At 42.1% G+C, this 23762-nt stretch overlaps 1 protein-coding gene across 3 annotated transcripts in view; it reads left to right on the forward strand.

Moving 5' to 3' along the window:
• Positions 1-23762, forward strand: part of RARS1 (arginyl-tRNA synthetase 1) — a 1169219-nt gene that overhangs the window by 553211 nt on the left and 592246 nt on the right. For all 3 annotated transcript variants that reach the window (XM_044069555.1, XM_044069556.1, XM_044069554.1), the window contains exon 3: positions 7394-7582. In XM_044069555.1, coding sequence (XP_043925490.1) covers positions 7394-7582 — 189 coding nt within the window. The remainder of the gene's footprint in view (positions 1-7393; positions 7583-23762) is intronic.

A 23762-nucleotide genomic window follows, 5' to 3' on the forward strand; every position in this document is an offset into this window, starting at 1 on the left:
TATTTGCTTTTAGATGAAGGAAATGTTTATAGTAATATATGCATGGTTGTTTGGCATATTTTTATCTTTTCAGCCTTCATATCTGGGGGCACCTGACATCTGGGGCAAGAAAAACTAAAGAAAATGGCGTCATTTGCAACTTTTATACCCCATGGCGTGCTGACATCAGGGAAGAGGCGACCGCAACCGATGCCGGACCAAGACTTTGGAACTCGGGCCGACCGCAGGTCGCCTGCCAGCAGGATAACCCCAAGTGTAATGACTGCAACAGTGAATACACTCGAACATCTACATTTATGGTAGGTACACAACTGTACTTTCTTCTGAGTCAAGAAAAAGTCCATCGACTCCAAAAACCTGATCGAGTAAAGCTTCAGTATCGGCTCCACAGCCAATGGAGCCGACTGTTGTTTTGGTTAGGAGCCGGTTCCCAGCATTTTAGCCGGTATCTCCTACATTGAAATCCCCCATCTTACAGTCGGTGGCTTCATCCACACATTCTTCTCGGGCCTCAAGTAGACTCTCTGATTTTGCTGTGGACCGTGTGGTAAAGAGGCTTTTGCAGATACTGGCGCTTGCAAAAATTTTATCAGCACCGACCCCTGGGACTTCGGAGTTGACACAAGTTCCCCAACCATCTTCTGTTCCTCCTCCGATCTGCCTCTAAGTTTTGGAGCCGGAGAGCTCGGAACTGATGATCATGGAGCCTTCGGGGCCAACACCTACCTTAGGTTTCTTGGCCTCGACTGCCCTGATATCTTCGGTGCCGATTGAGGGATCTCTGAGTCGACGCTTGCCAGTTGGGCCCCGGGAGGATAGTCGGACCGACTTTGCCTCTCGGTGCTTCAGCTCAAGTGAGCTCGGAGCCCTCTGTTCTGGTGCCGGGGGAGTCCCTGGCATCCTCGTATCCAGGGGATTCCTCGCGTCAGGACCGAGGGGCCTTCGAGGCCATGAGGAGGGTATTGTCCACGGCGTCAACCACACCATCAGTACCAGCAGCTCCCTCCCTTAAAGCACTGGTGTCTACCTCTACAACGCATGCTCCATTAAAGCATAGAGACTCTGAGCCTCAGAAACCCCATTGGGTGAACCATGCTCTTCCGAGACCTCCCCAGATGCTCCCACTGAAGAGGTTCCCAGGAAGAGACTTTGCAAGAGGAAGCATCTGGACTTCGTCACTTCGGATACTGACTTAGATAAGTCAGAAGGGTCCCCACAGTCCCCCTCAGAAGATATCTCATTCGCAGATATCCTAGAAATCCTTAAACAGAGGGGTGACTCGAAATCCCTTAACCCCACTGATGATGACTCAGTCCTCCTGAAGGCATTTGGGTCTCAACCCTCCACCTCTTGGGTGTCTCCACCCTTCGATGAGTTGATTGAGTTACTTTCTCGGAGGGCATGGGAGTCCCTGGATACCACGGAGCCTGTTCCCAGGAGGCCTAATAAATTTATAACCTGCCCTCAAGACAAAACCTTTTTAACTAATGGCGTGCCCGTTGATCCCATGGTAGTGGCAGTGGCCACTAAGAAGGAACTGTCAGAAACGTCTACGTCCATTCATCCTCCTACTAGAGAGTCCAGGATTATGGACAGGTATGGGAAGTATATGTTTAGTTCAGCGGCTTTTGTCCTTTAATCGCTGAACTGTCTCACACATTTCACTAGGTTGCAAAGGGATCTCCTGAAGGAACTAGGAGATGCCCTGCAGGGTTCAGTAGCTGCGGGGGTTTCTGACAAGGTAACTTACCAGCTCTCTACTCTTAATTCTGTTGTGAACTTTTCCATGCATCTGGTCTCATATGCAGCTGATGGAACGAGCAGAGTAGCAGGTACAGGAATTTCCCTTAGGAGACATTTCTGGATGCATCTGTGTTCCTTTGTGGAACTCTTTAAGTCTCCCTTTACTAACACCCTTTTTGACGGCTCATCCCTTTTTGGACCGAGAGTGAAGGAAATGCTTACCAGGAGTGAGAAAGATGGAAAGACTTTGTCTGCCATCGGAGTACCTTTTTTCTACCCTGATTAGACCCTTCCCTAAAGGGAGGGGTGGTGGAAAGATGTGGTTCCATAAATCTCAAGGATCCTTCCAGGGCACTTCTGGTGAATCCCCCTCTAGAGGCAGAGGAGGGGGAAGTAATGGAAGAAGCCGTCCATGTGGCAGAGGGGCTCCGCAGAATCAGGGCGACAGAGATCAGTTCTTTTGGGAAGCCCTATCAGCGCTGCTGAGAGGAGGCCCAATTGTCCATTTCTGGAGGCAGTCGGGGGACTCCTTTCTTTGTACCCAGACACCTGGCTAAAAATAACAAAAGACAGCTGGGTACAAAGTATCATATCCAGAGGATACTCCATTCCCTTTGCCACACCGCCCCCTCTTGTGAAAAAAATCCCAGACATTCCACCCAGTCACAGGGAACATGCAGCCATAGAGGTCCAAAGGTTGCTGGAAAAAAAGAGTCATTCAACCAGTCCCAGCAGACCAGAGAGGATTCAGAACTTACTCAAGGTTATTTTTAATTCCAAAGAAAACAGGGAACTGGAGACCTATTCTAGACCTCAGCAGTAAAAAAAGACAAAGTTCCGGATGCTCATGCTAAAGTCAATACTCCCCTTTCTGGGGAAAGAGAATTGGATGTGCTCGATAGATCTCCAGGATGCGTACTACCATGTAAAAATGGACAGACCATCCAGGGATAATCTACGCTTTTTTGATCTCACTACAGCCCCCAGAGTGTTCACCAAATGCATGGCAGTAGTCACAGCTCACATGAACTGCAGCAGCTACTTCCCCCTAATCCCTCCGCCGGGGATGCCCCAAGGGATGTACAGGTGCACAATTGGCCCCTGGGACGTCTTTATGCCTTTCCCCCTTTCCCGCTAATACCCAAAGTATTACAGGAAGCAAAGACCCTCGGAAGGACCATAATCTTAATAGCCCCTTACTGGCCTCGTCAGATTTGGTTTCCCTTCCTTCAGGCTCATCTATTGGAAGAGCCTTGGATCCTGGACCCGGTTCCAGATCTTCTGACCCATTCATCGGAGGCTCCTCATCCTTCTCTTCACTCCCTCAAACTGACAGCTTGGCTACTCCAATTCCAAACATAGCCAGGATTCACAACCTCTCAGCCGAGGACCAATATATTTTAACATCCTCTCATAAATCATCTACCAGAAAATTATATCTTAGCAAATGGAAAAGATTTTCTGCATGGGGATCTCAGAATGATATAGATCCGTGTCTAGCTTCAATTTTATCTATTCTGGAGTTTGACTAAACTTTTCAATGAAGGAGCCGCTGCAGCTACCATTAGAGTTCAATTAGCAGCAATCTTGAACTTTCATCTTGGTGTCCAAGGTTCTAATGTCATGTCACATCAACTCTCTAAAGCCTTTCTCAAGGGTACTATTCATTTGAGATCACCCGTCAAAACTCCAGCCATGCCATGTAATCTAAATTTTGTTCTTTCCCGAATTATATTACCTTCTTTCGAACCAGCCTCATCCTGTGATTTGAAATATCTCTCATGGAAGACCATATTTCTAATAGCTATCATTTCTGCTTAGTGAATTTCTGAGTTACTGGCCTTGACCATCAAACGTCATTATCTGATTTTCCATAATGACAGTCTCTCGCTCAGAACTAATCCATCATTTTTACCCAAAGTTTGTTCAGAGACAACTGTCAACCAGTCTATTGAATTGGCTGTCTTCTTCCCTAAGTACACAAATAAGATGGAACTCATGCTGCACAAACTTGATGTTCATAGGCAACTCTGATTTTATTTGGACAGGACCAAACAATTCAGGAAAACAGAACAGCTCTTTGTCTCTTTTTCTGAATCAAAAAAAGGTGCTCCAGTGACAAGTCACCTTGCCAAGATGGTTATCAGATTGTATTTCTTTCACTTACATTTCAGTGAATGCTCCAGTACAACAAAAAATAAAGGCACATTCTACTAGAGCTGTATCTACCTCATCAGCCTTCTCTGCTAAGTTACCATTAGATAGTATTTGTGCAGCAGCCACCTGATCAAGGCCTCATACCTTCTTCACTCATTACAAAGTAGACAAGGCCTCCAGGGACAGGGCTTCCTTTGGTTCCACTGTTCTGAAGAACATTCTGCCGTGAGCCACCCGAGAAAGATGGTGTTTGGGGCACTACCCATCAGTAAGAATGAACAGTGAGATAGAACAACTTCACATAAAGAAGTTATGTACTCACCATAACGTTCCATGTGAGTTGTTCATCTCACCTTCATTCTTACGTCCCACCCTCCTATCCCCATCCAGTCTACTTGAGGTTCGAGACCTCTCTTATTTATGGGTATTGTCTCTTATCCAGTTCTTAGAGTTGCATATTAATAGTCGTAGGTAGCTAGTTGGCAGCAAACAAAATCTGAGGGAAGATCAACGTGCATCATGGGATAGGGAGTTGGCCTCGAGCTGGTTGAAGACCTTGAACTTTTGCCGTTGGCCGAGTTGGAGCCGAGGATCGGCTTCGAACCCATCAGTAAGAATGAAGGCGAGATGAACAACTCGCATGGAATGTTATGGTGAGTACATAACTTCTTTTTTTAGGTTAACTCAAGTTTGTGAGTGTGGCTGTCAGTTTGGGACATTTGTTCCTATTAAGTGGGTAAAACTTCAGCATTTGAAGATGTACATTGTTTTGTGTGTTAGTATTAAATTAATTGGTTTTAGGGGTGTATTGTTTTTTTTTTTTTTTTTTTTTTTTTTTTGAGGGGTTTGGATAAAACAAAATGTTTTGTAAGATGTGAAGTAAGCTGAAATGGATATGACAAGAAACATCTACATAAAAGTTCAACCTGCCAGATAGTGTAGGCATGTAACACAAAAACTGGAACTAGACATTTTAAAAAAGGTGTAATACATAAAAGGTGGGAATAATAACTTTTTAAGACAATGATGCTTTCTGTAATGTCTTTAAATCTCAATAGTCACACAGATAAATACAAAAATAGTGAACTATATTAAGAAATGTAGAGTGCAAATAGTTATGTTACATGAGACACACTTGGAAATAATTGAACATGTAAAGTTGATAAAGGTTTTCAGGATGGTTATTTAATGGAATATCTGGGACAAAGGAAAAGGAGTACTTAACTGCGATCATGATACAAGAGGATAAAAAAGATAATGGCAGATTTATAGTGCTAAAGGGCTACTGGCAAGGAAGGTGGATTACATTGGCATGTATTTATATTCCACCTAAAACTGCTATAATGGAGCTTAAGAAAAGTCTTATAGGTAGGGACTGGAATTTGATTTGCAACAGTTAGAATGTGTCTGGGGGACGCAGAAGGGAAAGTATAACAAAAGGAAGGTAACTGACTGGGCAGGTGGAAGGTGCCCTGAAGCTTTGGAAATTCACCTCCTGTTATATCTTTGACAGGATTTACTTGTGTAGATAAGGCTACTGCAGCAATGATCATTCGAGCACCCACTGTTATGGTAAGTTTACTTACAAGCTGTACTTTCTGGTTGATTTTTTTTTAGCCGAGTCTAGAACACATACTTTTGTTAAAAATGGAAAATTGTAGGGGATGTAAAATATTGCCTGATCTAGAAATAATTGGTAAGAGAGATTGGAAAGCCTATTTACAAGTGGAAGGGCATCTTTATGACTCCCAAGTTTACAACAAAGTCCAGAAGGTTTGCATTAAAGTGTTTGCTTATTTTTATACCCCATGAAGATTTCAGAGAAGTTTTCCTGAGATAGGTAGCAAATGCCAGAGGTATGATAGAAAAGATGGATGTAATTGGGAATGTTTTTTTTTTTTTTTTGGTGGGGGGTGTAATGAGTTTGCAAGTTTTTCAAAATTCCCTGCTAAATACTTTGTCAGAAATGTTGTGGAATAAATTGATCCTAACGAAGGAAATTATTCTTTTGAGCTGAGATTTAGAATCTGCATTCTCTACACATGACAAAACAGTACTACGTGTAATGCTACTGGCTGCCAGAAAAGCAGTTCACTAGATAATAGAAATTAGAATCTAAACAAACTATAACAGAATCATTTAATATTTTAAATGAGATAAAAAATGGTGATAGGAGCTTTGTATAAGTGAAGGAGCAATTTTCTTAGGAATAAACTGAATATGTGGGTACAATACATGCAGAAGAATGAACTGGAGGAAGAGTGAGACTGTAAGGAAGATAGGAATTGAGCATCTTGTGCAATGTTGGAGTGAATGAAAATGGTTAAGAAGAAAACATATATAAAGCATGAAAGTAATAACTGAATTATGGTTATGTTTTGTTTTCTTTTTCAATACTGTATTTGTATAGATTGTTTTTTTTAAAAAATATCACATTTAAAAAAAGAATTAAGCAAGTATCTTTCATATTACATGTATTACACAGAGTTAACGTGATCTGGTCAACATTTACATTTTTAAGTTTGTTTTGGTCTTCTGCCTTGTTAGAACCCATTTGTTCACCCACTGTATTAGTGTCATAGGACACCATGTGTGGGAAGGAGGAGCTGAGGATTGTTCCATCATTTTTCAGGAAGTAATGAATTTTCCTTCTTTCGCCTTCTTTCCTGTGGCTGCTTATGTGCAGTGCAGTTCTGAAGAGTGGCCTGCGGTGTTCACCTGGGGTGTGTGTGAGGTGGTCTGGGCTTGCTTCCACATACACCGAAAGCAGCTGCTGTGCAGCCTAACATTCCCATCCTCAGGCCTGCTAGTCTACTCCAGGTGGTGGTGGCATATCAGGACATAACCTTTTGGAAGTGGGAGACCCCATACTATGAGTTCTGATTCTTCAGAAATGAAATGTTCTACAAATAACATTGAATTCTAAAACCTACTTTTCACTTTTAAAACATTTTTTGCATTTTAAGTGTTCACTGTTGTAATGGTCACTGTTCCTGTTCTCAGCCTTGCAACCTGGACAAGCTGACTATTCACTTACCGCCTCCCCTCCACCCCAGAACCTATTTCTCCAGCACCTGGAGATTGTGGTTCAACCCAGTTTACTGGGCTTCAGACGGTGCTTAATCCTTTTGTGCTGTAGAGCTGATGCAAGATTGCGTTAAAATTTTACTTATTTATGATGCAGTTGGTTACAGGGCAAGTCCAACTGGGTTGGAACCCATTTTCATTTTCAGCAGAGACCTGGGGAGGCATTTCTGTATAAAACTAACTCCTGTAGATTGGAATGGGATTTTTGAAATTGCAGAATCTTAGTGTGATGCATTAAAGTATGCAAGCTACTTAGTGTTATATATTAAAAGTATACAGTATATTGGGCATCTACACTGTACCACACAGTGGATGAGATTTTTTGCAAATAGGTTTTGTTAATCTTTTCCTTAATACACTAGTAATAGTAATGAAATAATTCTGAATTTTCATTTGTGTTCCACAGAGTCTTCAGGCAGAGAAGGAGAAGTCTAAAGACAGAATGATTAATATTAACAGTGAAATCCAGGATATCTTTCGCACCGCTATCCACGCTTCTTACCCTGAGTTGGAAAATGTACCGCTGCAAGTTACACCAAGTCAGCAGCCCAAATTTGGAGATTATCAGTTTAACAGTGCCATGGGAATAGCTCAGGTGAGATAATGCTAAGTCTCCCATTGCTTTCCTGTTTGCTAAGATCCAGACAACTCACCCTTACACACACACACACACACACACACACACACACACACACACACACACACACACACACACACACACACACACAAAATCACAAGTTAAAATATGCTTTACCTTGGTCTGGAAGTAGATGATTACACCAAATAACATGTGATAATGAGAGAGGTAAAAAAATTGTAGGTACTGACATTTTCTTGATTTTTTTGGAGTCTCCAGATGTATATATGTATGTATTTATTTGCTTTAGTTTTTTTTTTTTTTTTTTTTTTTTAACTGGGAGAATGAACTGACCTAGGGACCCTTTGTATAGAAGTCGCATCATTTGAAATATGTGGTAGTTTGACCACTAAAATTTGGAGGGCAGCCATTCTCTTGTGATTAGGTGTTTTGTACTAGTAAGCATGTCAATAAGTCTGGCACAGGTGTGCTAGTTTTCAGATGCAACAGTACTGAAGGGCTAGTGTGCTTCATTTTTACAAGACACAATGCTTCCATGTACAGTATTAAGTGCCCAGAATACTTTAGTAGGTGCTGTTGTGCAGCACATCTGAATCCTTTGCTATCTGAAAATAAGATTAGTACAGATGCACAAACAGTAGAATAGAGGCAATTGGTAGTGCTACCCTTATAGGTTCATAGGTAGGTACTAGGCTATCGGCACTAGGGCCCATACAAGTCTAGCCAAAAAATGTACCCTGGCTTTCGCAACCCAAGAAAATTATTTTCCTGTGCCCCTGTTGAGCAGAGCCACAGAAGTGATCCCCAGGGTGAATTTCCCATTTCCCATCCAATCATCAAGATTTTTCTTGAAGAGTGCTAATGAGGAGCTCTGTTTGACATAGATAGGTAGTCTGTTCTAGAGTATGGGAAGTCTCTGGGACAGGAATCTATCCCTCCAGCATGTTCTGTTTATTGTGGTGACAAGGTTTAGGTCCCTAGAGCGTGTAGCTCGGAGGGATTGGGATTTCTTTAAGTGGAGCATGTCCAACAGCTCTGGGTTTGACATAGCTTTGTATGTTAGGCAGAGATCACCCCTGAGTACGCGATATGCGATGGAGTAAAGCTGTAGTTTTTTGAGATGGTCTGCATAGGGCATCTGTTTGAGGCCAGTAATCCTCTTTGTGAGGTACTTCTGTGGTCTTTCCAGTTGTTGTAGATGTCTTGTGAGGTACATACTAAAAGGGGCTTTGTACTCTGTAATGGGTCTAATGAGTGATGAGTAGAGGGGAACAATTACCTCTTTTTTTCTGGATGAGAATCCTTTTGTGACGAGATGTGCTAAACATAGGTGGAAATCTCCAGCAATACACACAGCATTGGCAACAGGTTCAGTGCAGTGGTAAGACTGACATGTAGTGCAAGTTGAAATGCGCATTTGTAGACTTCCAAAGAATGCAATGACTACAACTTGCATGGTACACAAATTAAGAAGTGTGTCTTTAATAAACTGGTTGAGGAAGAGTAACAGGTGAGATGGAGAAAAAGTCTTAGGACAGATAGTAGGGTAGGGGACACTCAACAAAGAGACCATCTCTGTATAAGGAACAAGCTCCATCTTATCCCAGTGGGGCAGCTGTGCTTAGGCAGAGTTGGAATGGTATATTTTAATGGTCATACTTTTAAGAATGAGTAAGGAAGGGAAGGTGATAGGAGCAGCAGAAAGATATTTTGACAGTATTCAGAACATAATAGAAAAAACAAACAAGGATGACTTGTATCTTGGTGGCTAAGTGGTCTTACCATGCAGTTCAAAGAGCCTGGCTAAGAAGATGGGAGCTCTGTAAGCAGTAATCCAAGAGGAGAGTTTGGATGTTAGGTTCCATTCTAGGTCCCCTCCTTTTCACTAACAATTTATACAGTGCTACCCTGCAAAACTCCTTAATCCAGTATGTCGACGATTCTACAGTAATATGTGCTGCATCATCACTCCAACAGTTGCATTAACTAATGCAGCAGTCCTTCTGTGCAGTTGAAAAGTGGCTTTCTGAAGCTCAACCTATTCTAAACCCCGGCAAGATCAAACTCATGATATTCCAAGCCACCAGAGCTGTAGATCCCCTCTCTCCATTTAAGATCACATCTGCAAAGAATACCACCATCTCTCCTGTTTCCCAGACTAAACGTCTGGGTGGTGTCATTGACAGCATTATGAAATTCGACCTACACATAGCCCAGACAGTCAAGAAAGTAAATTAAGTTAAAAAACTTGGTACTCTCTACAGAAATAGGCAATACCTAACTAATAGCACAAAGGCTACCATTGCAAGAGCACACCTGATCTCCACACTCCTATATGCCTCACCCATTCTGACAAACCTAAAAACATCAGACCTAGCAAAATTAGATACTTGCTGCAGGAAGATTGCAACGTTTGCAACAGACTGCAACTTTAGAACACACCATTGCTTTCCACTGAAACAAATTAATTGGCTAAAACTACCCCAGCTCTTAACTTATAACCAACTTACTTTGGCCCATACACTTTTAAATCATCCTGCAAAACCTTCTACTCCCCTACACTAGTAGCTGGTCTTTATGCTCAAATAATAAATAAATCCTTCTTAAAAGTTACCAAATCTATCAATGCTGCTGGAGATTCCCTCGATTCTACATGCTTAGCCAAAAACTGGAACTCATTGCCAACAGATATACGGAAAACTACAAATGCTCTGGAGTTTTAAAAAAAAGGCTCAAATCCCATTTATTGAATACAAAACTATGCTTATGCACCAAGCCTGGATAAATTATGAGTGCCTTCTTGCAACCCCCCCCCCCCAGTAGCCATCTCCTCTATGCTCTCTTCTGTGCTCTTCATATCTTCTCCACAGCATCCTTTCCTTCACAATAATTAGACTCAGTCTCTGCCCCAAAAATGTCCAGCAACTTTTCTCATTTAGTAACTGGTCTATTTTCTCTTTATTATTATCTGTCCCTGATAATATAGCATTATTTGTGTGTATTATCTCTCCATAGTTATACATGTACATAAAGTATTTGGTAGATAGACACATCAGCATCTTCTATTATTAGAAATGTGTATAAATCTTGGTCTGTAAATGTAAAACTGATGTATTAAGAACTCCGAACGTGTTATACTGTATCTGTGTGTTACTTCTCTGTTGTAATGTTTTGGTATTTTGTACAGTTGTCCTGTTGTAAATGTGGAACTTTTCTCCCCTGGCCTCCACTGAAAAATGAGCAGTATCCAGTCAGACTTTCCTGGTAAACAAGTGTAAAATAAAATAAATAAATAAATGTTGCTGATGCCATAGAAACATGGGACAATGACAAGAGGTGGTGAAACATGGAAGTACCTTAGTATAAGCTGTACAAAAATGGCAAACGAGGTAGAAGTTGGGATGGTGTAGCAGTCTGCATAAAGAAGGGTGTTAAATGTTAGTTTAGAGAGTTGAAAGAACGCCACACTATATCCTGAGTGAGAAGATAGGAAGCAGGCCTGGCATTTAAGGCAGAGATAGAGGACTGATGTGGTGGTTTCATAACAGTATACTATTCTGCAGGCATAATGCGAATAAGGCCAAAAACTGGTGAAGAGAGTAAAGGAATGTAGTAGAAAAAAGAAAAGTGTAATACTCATGGGGCATCTGAGTCTGCTAGTAGCAGTCCAGGAGATGCCTAGCTCCAGGGTGTAGAAGAATTGACTAAAGTCTTCAGCCATGGGTACTGTATTGTGTGTCATGGACATCTAGGTAAAGGCGCCATTAGCCAGCAGTGATTGTGCCACTGTGGTTTAGAATGGAAGAGAGTAAAACTTAAGAAGTCTAAGGCATTAGTGATATTTTAGAAGAGTGGAGTATGCTGTGATAGAGTGCCTGTGTTTAATAATAAATTAGGAACTAGAGACAAATTTGGGAGCTCTTTAGCTATAGGAATGGTTCAGGGATGGCTAAATCAGGATTATGAACAATATATGAGGAAGAGGCAAAAAGGGAAGGTTGTCAGTGTGGCTGACATTTAGAGCAAAAGTGGTCAAAAGAAAGTGGTGGGGAGATGGAGGAAGCTGACAAAAAGGCAATACAGCAGGTAAGAAGAGCAGAAGAGGTAAAACAGATGGGGTTAGCAGAAGGGATCAAGAAGGGCAACAGAGGCTTTTTTTTTAGGTACATATTAGGAAGAAGGAGTGAAGTGATGGAAACTGGCCAGGTTGAGCAAAAATCACAAAAGACTGGGAAGACTGTACTTGGTACTTTGCTGCAATCTTCACAACAGAAACCCAAGTGAGGGTGCCTTAATGAGAAGGAAGCAGAGGAGGAAGAATGAGAAATGCAGTGAACAGACATCAGAATAAAGAGTGAGGAGGTTCAGAGGGAACTGGCTGCTCTTAGACAGGGTGAAGCACAAAGACTACAAGGTTCAATTCCCATAGTCCTTAGAAATCTGGTTAGTATTTTGATATACTCAGTGATGGAAATCATGAACATGTTGTTATCTAATGCAAAAGTGCCAGAGGCTGAAAGACAGCAGTTGTGGTACACTTGAACAAGTTGGTCACACAAAAAAAAAAACAGGAAACTGCAGAACTGTTAGCTTAACAATGGAGACAGGGACAGTTAGCGAGAGAAACTCTTAGAGGAAGGCAGGTAGAATTTCTAGAGGGCAGCAGTCAGTGTATCTGAGCAAAGATACCTTGTTTTAACTCTTGATTGTACCTTATAAGGACAGGATAATCAGCAGAAAACTCTGGGAAAACTAAAATTGCATTACAGAATTTCCCATTTTCTCTCTCTTGTTGCTCAAGGATTCTTAGTAAGGAATGTACTTCTGTCCAAAGTGTAGTACAGTGATGTTCTTCGTGTTTCACTGTTTCAGTCATTACATTTGGGTAATCCTGCTGGCAGGTTGCCCTCAGCCGGCCTGAATTCCAAAGTCTTGGGTCCTGCGTCGGCTGCTGTTGCCCCTACCCTGATGTCAGGTCATCAGGGGTATAAAAGATGCGGCCAACGCCATTTTCTTTAGTCTTTCTTGCTGCGCGGTGCCTGAAGCAGAAGCAGTTTGCAAGTGCCGGTCAGCCGACTCCTGAGATTTTCGTGTTCGAGCTTCAGATCCGAAGTCTTCAATAAAGATAAGTACCCCATTGGGGAAACTTTTTTCTTGCTCCAGACCGATGTCAGAAAAAGTTAATAATTGTATTTCTTGTGGGAAGCAAATACTTCATAAGTATTTTCATTCTTACTGTATTCCTTGCCTAGGCCCTGATCACATTGTTTCTGGTTGTCGGTTTTGTGCCAGATTTAACCAACGGACTATTAAGCTTCGGTATGATTTTGCTTTAAACTATTTTGGACGCCAGTTTAATTATCCAGAAATGTCGGATAGCCGTCCGACTACCGGAGTTCACAAGAAATGCAAAGGAAAGAGATAGAAAACCGAGGCCCAAAACCGACGATGAAGCTTCTCCTAAGCCAGTCGTCAGTTCGCCGGTTCTTAGTGAGACGCTTTTGCAGCCCCTGACACCCGCTACTTTAGCGTCGCAGGCCACTACCAACTCCCACGTGGAGTCGGCCATGCCGCTGGAAACTCAAGGTATTGGAGCCTCGGATATTATCCCTTCAGATGGGTCCGGAGCCGCTGAGCAGGCACCGGCTTCTGAGGGTGTATTCAGACCTAAACATCTTTACATCAAACCAACTTCAGCTTCACAGGCAAAGACTAAAGCACCTTCCAAAACAAAGAAACAAACTCAAGAGCCACGTGGTCAGGCCTCTATGCCCAAAAAATAGATGCTCAAAATGGCCGAAGACTTGATTATCTTGATCAGGGGTTACCATCCCCTTCCTGATAAGAGGCCTAGGTAAGAGACTGACTATGAATCTTCAGATCAGGTTTCCATTTCTTCTGATTCCTCTTCTGATCAGGAATAGTCTCTTCCCCCCTATGAGGATTCTGATGCTGAAGAATCTATACCTTCAGCTTCTCCTCCTGAGGACTATTCTTTTGGGGAAACCTTACATACCATGAGGGACCATTTCCACTGGGAGAGCCAAGATTTTTCAGAATCTAAAAAGAGGCTCAGGGATTTCCTTTTACTACCTCAACACAAGCCACTAGCCATCTAGGCATTGTAGATAATGTGTTTTCGAAGTCTAGTCTTACCCCTGACTCCTTACCTCCAGCTCCTGTTAAGCCTGACAGATATTACAGGGTTCCTGACTCTCATAAATTCCTTTTTTTAAAAACCCTGCTGCAGACCCAGAAACTGTTTCTCAGGGTCCCAAAGGAGTTAAGGCTTTCGCTGCAAAAAACCCTACCCCCTCTGACAGAGATTCTAGGGCACTGGATAGATGGGGAAAAAAGGTTTACACATCTGCTACCTTGCCTATAAGGGCCTTAAACTGTCAGTTTCATATGCTCAAATATCAGCAACATGTCATGGCATTGCTTAAACAGAAAATGTTATTAAACTCTGAATGTGCAGAAAACAAGGAAATGCAGGATTTATTGCATGCAGCTGAACAAGTTGGAAAGCATACTTTGCAATGTGGATTTAGAGGCCTCCTGCAGGGCCGCAGTTACAGATTCTGTAATTAGGAGGCATGCTTGGTTAAAGGAACAAAATCTGCCTGATCATGTTAAAGTCAAATTATTAGATGCACCTTTACAGCATGATACTTTGGCAATAAGGCAGAAGAGGTGTTAAAGAAAATGGAGGACAAAGCTAACTCTATGCAAACGGTCAAATATTTTTTACAAGTACAGCCACCTAGGTTTAGTAGACACTGGCCAACAAAGAATTGGTCCTTTCCTGTGTCAGACAGACCTCAAAGGGGCAGATCCAGATGCCCTAGAGGCAGATCCCAGGTGCAAGGTTCATACCGCTCAAAGCAATGGGGGGCTTCTACCTCCAAAGTTGGAGAAGACAAATCTCAACCATACAGGAAACAGTCCCAATGACTTCCCCCTGCCTGCACCAAGCACTTATTTCCTGGCAGCACCCTTAGGGGGAAAATTAGCACTTTTTTCACAAAATTGGCACATTATAACCCAGGACAAACAGGTCCTAAATATCGTGTCACAAGGCTACAAGTTCCATTTCCATACCCTGCCAAAGGCAAACGGCTGGCCAGATCTACCAAAAAATCAATGGGCAGAGGCACAAAAACAAGTCTCATCCCTCGTGGACATGGGGGCCATTCAGCAAGTACCAGTGCAAGATCAGGGACAAGGATTTTACTCAAGACTGTTCTTGGTACCCAGAAAGGACAAGGCCTGGAGGCCAATACTAGACCTATCTATTTTAAACACATTCCTGGATATACCAAAATTCAAGATGTTGACTTTGCAGCAGCTTCTGCCCATGCTGGGCAAGGACGCTTGACTTGTGACTTTAGACCTAAAAGAGGCATACCTGCATGTCCCAATCAGACAAATATGCAGAAGATACCTCAGATTCACGGCTGGCTCAATGCATTACCAATTCTCTGCACTGCCCTTTGGCTTATCTACTGCACCCAGGGTCTTTACAAAGTGCCTGGCACCAGTAATTGCATTCTGCAGACAAAGAGGAATACAAATATATCCTTACTTGGACTGTCTAATTCAAGCAGAGAACAAGGACATTCTTCTACAGCATCTGGCATTTGTGAAAAGACTTCTAACATGCCTAGGATACACAGTCAGTGAAAATAAATTAAAACTAGTACCCTCTCAAGAGATAATATTCCTGGGTGCAAGCTTAAATACAGCTACCCAGATGGCTTATCTCACGCCAGACAAACAAAGCCAACTGACTACCTATTTCAAAATGTTGGCAATAAAGGCCCAGTTATCTGCAAGAAAAATTCTGCAGGCTTTGGGCTTCATGGCATCCTGCATCCTACTAATTCCATATGCAAGACTGCATATGAGGAAACTTCAATGGTACCTAAAAAGTGTTTGGACTCAACATTGCCACAGCCTGGTAACTATGATTACTCTCATTCCCTGCCTGCAACAGGAGTTTCGATGGTGGACAAAGACTTCCCACCCAAACAAGGGACAGCCATTCACATTACCCCCAGCTAGGCAGACACTAACAACGGATGCATCAGATTATGCCTGGGGGGCCCACATGGCAGGAAGATGCATTCAGGGCACATGGACTTCAAACCAAATGCATCTACATATCAATCAAAAAGAAATGCTAGCAGTTCAAAATGCCCTGACAGCCTTCAAGGACCTACTTCATCTAGGACAACTACTGATAAAGACAGACAACACCACGGTCATGTGGTATATAAACAAGCAAGGGGGCACACATTCTTACCCCCTTTGCAGACTAGCCCTGACGTTGTGGGACACAACACTGACATACCAAGTACATCTGCAAGCACAATTCCTGCCAGGAAGGAAAAATACTCTGGCAGACGAACTAAGCAGAAACCTCATGGATCCTCACGAGTGGCACCCGGACCCACAAGTCATCAGCATGATAACAAGAAAATGGGGATGCCCGGACATAGATCTATTTGCCTCCCCTCACAACGACCAACTAAAAAGATTCTGCACAAGGATTTATCACAGACAAGCATGGAAAGTGGACGCCCTATCTTTCAGCTGGAAAAACCTATCAGTATATGCATTTCCCCCTCTGCCTCTTCTCCCCAAGGTGCTCCTAAAGGTCAGACAGGAGAAGCCAAGGATGATACTGATTGCCCCAGACTGGCCCCGCCAGCACTGGTATCCAATACTAAGGAGCTTGTCTCAATGCCCAGCTTGGACCTTACCTCAAATTCCTCAGCTACTGTCCCAGCAAAACAGTCAAATCCTACACAGCCAACTTAGAACTTTAAACCTGACAGCATGGCGAATAATGTAGTCATACAAAACGCACCTCTCAGTAAAGCTGTGATGGATGTCATTTTGGAAGCCAGAAGGCCTAGTACTAGAAAATTTTATGCTGGAAAATGGAAGAGATTCTGTGCTTGGTACCAGGCACAAGGAACTGATATAGCTGTGCCAAATATTCGTCAGATTTTGCAATACTTAACTGAGATGTTGGACAAAGGCCTACCTTTTTCATCTATTAAAATTCATGCCTCTGCCATTTCGGCTCATTACAATGTAGAGCCACCATTCTTTTCTCATCCCTTATTAAAGCAGTACCTCAGAGGAGTCAAAAATTTAAGACCTCCAAGGAGATCACAGATGTCTGCCTGGGACCTCAACTATGTCTTGGAAAAACTCACCCTGCCTTCTTTTGAGCCAGCGGCTACTGCTGATATAAAGTTTTTATCTTGGAAAACAGCTCTGCTCCTAGCAATAACTTCTGCAAGGCGAGTTTCAGAGCTACAGGCACTCATGACTATGGAACCTTTTATCATTTTTTATCCAGACAGGGTCTCTCTGAGAACAAACCCAACATTTCTGCCTAAGGTGGTGTCCAGTGTGGCTCTCAACCAAACTATTCACCTGCCAACCTTTTACCCAAATCCACAGAACAAGGGGGAGAGAATTCTGCATTCTTTGGACGTACACAGACAGCTTAGATTCTACTTGGACAGAACCAAAGTTTTCAGAAAGACAGAGCAATTACTAGTGGCATGTGCTGCAGCATCTCAAGGAAAGGCTATCTCAAAGCAGACTATTTCAAAGTGGATAGGCCACTGCATCCGTTTCTGCTATGTACACCATGGCAAGCCAGTACCTAAGGGCATTAGGCCACACTCAACCAGAGCTGCAGCCACTTCAGCAGCCTTTCTCAGGGGAGTACCTACCAAGGACATTTTAGAGGCTGCTACTTGGAGTTCAGTGCACAACTTTGCAAAGCACTATCATCTGCCATTCTACTCTAAATCCAGGGCAGGCTTTGCCACTGCAGTTCTGCAGGGCCTCTTAGCCGCTCCTAATGCTGTTTAGTTCCAGCCTCCCAACCTTAGCTTTGGGACTCTACCCAAATGTAATGACTGAAACAGTGAAACATGAAGAACATAGTACAGTTGTGTACACTTACCATAAATGTAGATGTTCGAGTGTATTCACTGTTGTAGTCCAGGTTACCCACCCGCCATCCCCCTTTCTTGTGTTGGAACCTATCTTTCCTTCTCTGATTTATACAACCTATGTGGTGTATTTGCTTGTAGATGAAGGTATAGTTTATATTGGTGCATGTATTTTTATATATATATATATATATATATATATATATATATATATATATATATATATAAATTTTGGCTACCCTTTTAGGGGGCACCTGACATCTGGGGCAAGAAAAACTAAAGAAAATGGCATCGGCCGCATCTTTTATACCCCTGACGACCTGACATCAGGGAAGGGGCGACAGCAGCCGACGCAGGACCCAAGACTTTGGAATTCAGGCCAGCTGAGGGCAACCTGCTAGCAGGATTACCCAAATGTAATGACTGCAACAGTGAATACACTCAAACATCTACATTTATGGTAAGTGTACAGAACTGTACTTTTCCCACAGGCAGTTAGGTTCTTGAACTCGGAAGCAATCTCAGGAACATCGGTCAAACCATTATGGTACAATAGAAATTATAAGATGCTTGCTCATAGTTATCTGTTTACAATGTCAGTCAAGTGCAGTATTTATCTGCTAACTATTCTAACATATCAGAAAATAAGTATGCAGTAAATAAATGTGCAATAATCACTCAGCTGCTAAAAACTGTAGACATAGTAATTTATGATAGTTATGTAGTAAAATAACAGTCTAATTTGCTATGTGTAATTTTGTCATCTCAGTATTGAGCCTGATATGCACATAATTACGTTTAGGTTACCCTTATGGAGTCTAAATGACAGTAAAGTTCACTTTGTGTTTTGACTTTCTGTTTTTACTTTACATTCTAGTTCCAACAACTATAAAGATTGCTGAGAACAAAATATGCAGCTTTGTTTTGCTGGCAGACTCCCACACACACACTTCACTGTGACCTATTTGTTGGCTTCAGTGTATTAAAATTTTATTCCTTACGTGGTAGGATGAATAACTGACTGGCTAAAAGTCAGAGCCCACACAGTGATAGTGGCAGATGCCTCATCAGTAAACATGAAAGTGATCAGTGTTGTCCCCTCAGGGCTCACTGTTGGGACCAGTCCTTTTCAGGATTTCCTTTTCTGAGTTCCAGACCAGAAATCCAAACCTTTTAAGTTTATAGCTTAATACTAGGGTGTAGATTCGGTGAACTATTTAAAGCCTGTTCACATGAGGAGTTGTTTTCCAGTCTCTCTTCCGACACCCTAAGCCTTCAGCAAGAACTTATAAACACAAAAATAACCAGTGTAGTGAAAATGGTCTCAGTTTAAATGCAACAAAAAGTGCAATATTGCCATATTTGGTAGATGACCACTCCCCTTGGCTTACAGTATAGACAGTACCTCACTTCAAAATGAAAATGATGTCAAGGACCTTGGATCATGGGTTGATAATTCCTTCTTTTTTGCTCATCTTGTGACAGCAGTAGTCTAAAAAAATCCTTCTACTTATTTTATCTAATTTCCATGGGAATGTCATCAAACTCTAAAGAGCCTGTTATTCTCTTATATTCAGCACTCATTATGCTAGTTACTAAATACAACACCTCCTTTGTGATGTACCTCACTAGACATATCAAACAACCAGAAACACCCCAGAGGTTTGTAACTAAGAAGATCACAGGCTTAAAGATCCTGAGCTATCAGGAAAGCCTGTGGAACCGCTGTCCCTGTATTTGGTATTTTATAGATTCTTGAGGGGAGATCTATGCCTTGCTTTCCATACCACTGGAGACCCGTTTATCCTGAATCTTTTATCTCCACTATTCAAATAGTTCCACAAGTACCAGAACTAGGAACCATAATGTTCACCAGCAGATGAATTAAACACATTGGAGAGACGGACTGATCATGCAGCATCTCCCTCACCTGTTGAACAGATTGCCACAGCAGATTAAGCTGTGTGATTATCCTTAAAATGGGACCTAGGTGATTAGATGGGTATCCACAAATTCATCCTGGTCTTGTCTGGCCTAGCCCTCCTACCCCCTAGAAAAAGGGGATTATGGCTTAAGGGCGAGTACTGGCAAGATGTAAATGGTCATCAAATTTGATTGCCTTTAAAGTCCTATGAATCTTATAAACTGGCTACTTGTGAACTACAGATCTACACTACTGCTCTGGTCAGTCCACAGTCATAGTCACTGACAAAGCTACCAACTCGTGGATAACCTGGAAGCTGCACCTTCCACATGGGGGAGAAGACATTTTCTAAACGTAGTCTTTCCATTTGGAATCATCTCCCAATAGAGGTGAGAGAACCAATGTTTAAGACACATTTAAGGCTGAACTGAAGGAGCACTTTACAAGTGAAGCTGCTTGTATTTACTTTCAGGATAATGAATAATAAGCTGAAGACAGGCTGTGAATAAGGGCACTAATTAGGCGTGGTGTTTCATTTTCTTGTGCTCAATACTAATTTGAGTAGTTGATTTACTGTACATATTTATCTTGTCATGATAAATAGAAACTTAACTTTATTGTTCACTGTAAGTAACGTCTGTGCTTCTGCATACGTAAATGTCACCTGGTTGTATCTGTTGCCTCTCCTGACCTGGGTTGAAGCTGAATAGGGTCTGGTTACCAGTCTACTCACCTGATTATCAAATTGAAATAAGCAAGCAAAGAAAATAATTAAATGGGTAAGGGTTCCTTGTTAGAAGGAACCATTAGTCAACCCTGATCTAGTTTTATGACTATGTTAAATGTGAACTTGACAGAGGAACGCTAGTAGATTTGGTGTAGATGTACCTGTGCTTCATTCAGCAAGGTCTTCGAGTCTCCCACATAGGTGATTTCTAGGACAACTGCAGGAGTTGGAAGGACCCAAGACTCAGGAACTGGGTGGCTGCATAGTTGAATGGTAGAACACTTAGGATTGTAGGGAGAGGGGCAATGTCAGGGATTAGGTAAGTGACTAGTAGAGTACCGCAGGAGATTGGCTTGAGTGCAGTACTCCTCATGTGTTTTTCTCAGACATATATAGGGTAGTAGACAATAGGATCAGCCTCCTTGCTGATGACACAAAAATATGATTAGAGATGGAGAATGTCAGGAGGAGTTGAGGGAATGATATCGAAAGGCTGAACAAGTGGGCTGAAAGGTGAGAGCTGATATTCACTGTAGGCAGATGCACCGGTACTGTTCTCAAGCCAGAACAAGTATGAAGTAATAGCTGGGAGGACTGAAACCGATGGCAGCAGATTAGTAAAAGGATTTAGGGGTGGTCACACCTGAAGTCGGACACTGGCAGCAGAGTGAGAAGGTAGTCATAACATAAGATAAATAGTGGGAATACCCTCAACAGGATAAATGTCAGATGGAACGAGGTAATGCTTACATTCTGCAAGGCCTTGGTTAGACTGCTTCTGGAGTACTTTGAGTAGTTCTAGAGGCCATATAAGGAAACATGTCAAGTCTCCAGTTACATCCTTTACTTTTGACATTTACAGAAGCATCAGTTTTGTGGGACACTTTTAATGCAGCATCAACTTTGCACTTGTCTCATGTTATTTTTGTAGCAGTGGTTGCCTCTGTATGGGGTGAGGGTGTTTTTACAGCAGATTAGACGCACGTGTGTGTGTGTGTGTTTGTGTGTGTGTGTGTGTGTGTGTGTGTGTGTGTGTGTGTGTGTGTGTGTGTGTGTGTGTGTGTGTGTGTTCATAGATTCATAGATTCATAGGTTATAGGTAGGCTAACTGCCCATATAAGCCATTTCAAGCCTAGCCAATTACCCCATGTGAGAATCAAACCCTGCACCTTGTGTCTGTAAGGTAAACACCTTAACCATTATGCCATCCCCCAACCCTGTGTGTGTGTGTGTGTGTGTGTGTGTGTGTGTGTGTGTGTGTGTGTGTGTGTGTGTGTGTGTGTGTGTGTGTGTGTGTGTGTGTGTGTGTGTGTGTGTGTGTGTGTGTGTGTGTGTGTGTGTGTCTTGGGCATGTTGCTTGTGCAGCTTGTTTTTTCTTGAGAATGAATTTTGTGAATCTCGAAAGCTCACCTAGGTTGATCAGCATTTCCAAACAACACACTGGGCTGCTGTGATGAATTTCAGGAAGAGCTGCCAGGAAGATCCGCAGGATGGAGGTTAAGGAAATATGATCAGATCTTTTCACTTGAAACCAGAAGAAAATGGAGGTATGTGTGTCATGTCAGAGAAGTGTGAAGGGGGCAGTTCTGAACAGGACGGGGATGAGAGGTGGGAATACATGCAGCTTGTTGTAGGGACCTACTACCTCTTGGATCTCTGAAACTTCTTTTTCATAAATAGAATTGTGAACCCATGGCATGGACTGCTGAGTAGGTAGTGGAAAGGAATTCCTCAGGAAAATTCAAAGAGGATTTGGGACAGGTGAAAAAAGGGTAAAGGTAAGGGAAAGGTAGAGATGAGGGGGAGGTAGAATGTTAAGACAGTAAATGGACAGACTAAATATATGTCAGTCAAGCTAATGTAGTGAGGAGGAGTGCTGAAATGTATCAGATTGAATGATGTGGTGGGAGCAAATGAGGAAGACGTTTAAGTCATTTGAGATTAACTTAAGGCTGCTTCATGAGGAGACTGAGGAAGGCTGCAGTTGCTTTAGATGATGTGGAGTAAAGAGGAGTGATGTGTGAAGTGATCTGAGGAAGGAAGGCTGGTACATGAGATTAACCGAGGGAAGATTCCTGCACACAATGTGGAGACTGAGTGAGGACTACTGATTGAAGTGTGGAACCTAGTGAGGAAATTCATCATATGACTCTAGTGAAATTAATTGAAGAACACTGCTGCATAAAATGCTGATGAGTGATTGAAAAGAACTGCTGTGGGAGATGCTAATGTTAAATGAGGAAGACTCCTGCACTAGGTGGCGCTAAGGCTGAGCATTGAAGGCTACTGCCTGTTAAGGTAAGACTGTAACCAATACCCTTGTGTGAGGTGCTAAAACTGAGTGATGGATACTGTAGAAAGAAGTGCTGAAATCTAGTGGACAAATAACTCCAAATGTAGGTTACTCTTTCGTTGTTTTTTTTTTTTTTTTTAAACACCTTTATTTACTTATCACTTGTGACGTAGGCAAGTTAACATTTATGTAAAAGACAACAAACCATATTAACATAAACACTGTTACAAACATTATTCTTCTGTACACTATAACGAATCCAGCATTTACATAAGTTGGTCATTTCCTGCCGTCCCTTAAACTTCATTCCTCCTCCAGAATGTTTCTGCAGTTTGCTCCTACCCTTTTCTGAAGATCCCACTTCCAGCTCTTTTCTCTCTCTCTCACAATATTCACTACTTCGGATATGGTTGGTTTAGACTTTGATTTCCATTTTAAAGTAATTGTTTTTTTTGGCAGTCACCAGAATTAAAATTAATAAGGCATTACTATGTCTAGGCAGTTCAGATCCTGTGTCCCAGCTCAAAAAATAATTTCCTTAGCTGCACCCATTTGCTTGTCCAGTATTTCTGTGTACTCTGTAGGGAATTTTTAAAGTCTGCCAACTCATTACACTCCCAAAACACGTTCTCAGTTATCTCTTTCTTCCTGATCACACATCTGACATTTACCATTTACCTGCGGGAAAAAAAATCTTAAGGAGTCTGCTTGGAGTATTAAAATACCATTGCAAACACTTCCAAGCAAAGATCCTAAACCTTCTGGATTTTGTTGCATACTTGTAAGCCGTTTATGTGCCCCCCCAACTGTTCTTTGCACATTGCTTTTCCAGTCTGTCTTCCCAGACTAATTATCCCTTTTTTTTAACAGCAGCTTCTATTCTAGATTCAACTAAAAGCTATACTAGAGCAAGTCTTTCATGTAAAATTTGGCTATCCCTTTCTCTTTCCCTGTACCCTGATATCAATCCCTGGGAGGTAAGGCAGTCTATAGCATGCAATCCCAATGTCTTCCTGGCCTTATCCCACTCTATTACCTTTCCCACTCTAATTATTTGATGACCTTCCATATCATTGTTGCAGTAGCCGTTACCTGTGAGATCATCTTCTAAAGATACAGCAACATCTGACAACCAACACCTTTACCTATTACCAGTATTGTGTGTCAGAATAGGTCATAATATATGGACACTCCAAAATTGGAACCTGTTTGCCGTAAGTCCGAATGCCATAGTTGAATGTTGCTCTGAATGG

The sequence above is a fragment of the Protopterus annectens genome, chromosome 4.part0 (assembly GCF_019279795.1).
Source record: "Protopterus annectens isolate FY-2018-M chromosome 4.part0, PAN1.0, whole genome shotgun sequence".
Taxonomy (NCBI): domain Eukaryota; kingdom Metazoa; phylum Chordata; order Ceratodontiformes; family Protopteridae; genus Protopterus; species Protopterus annectens.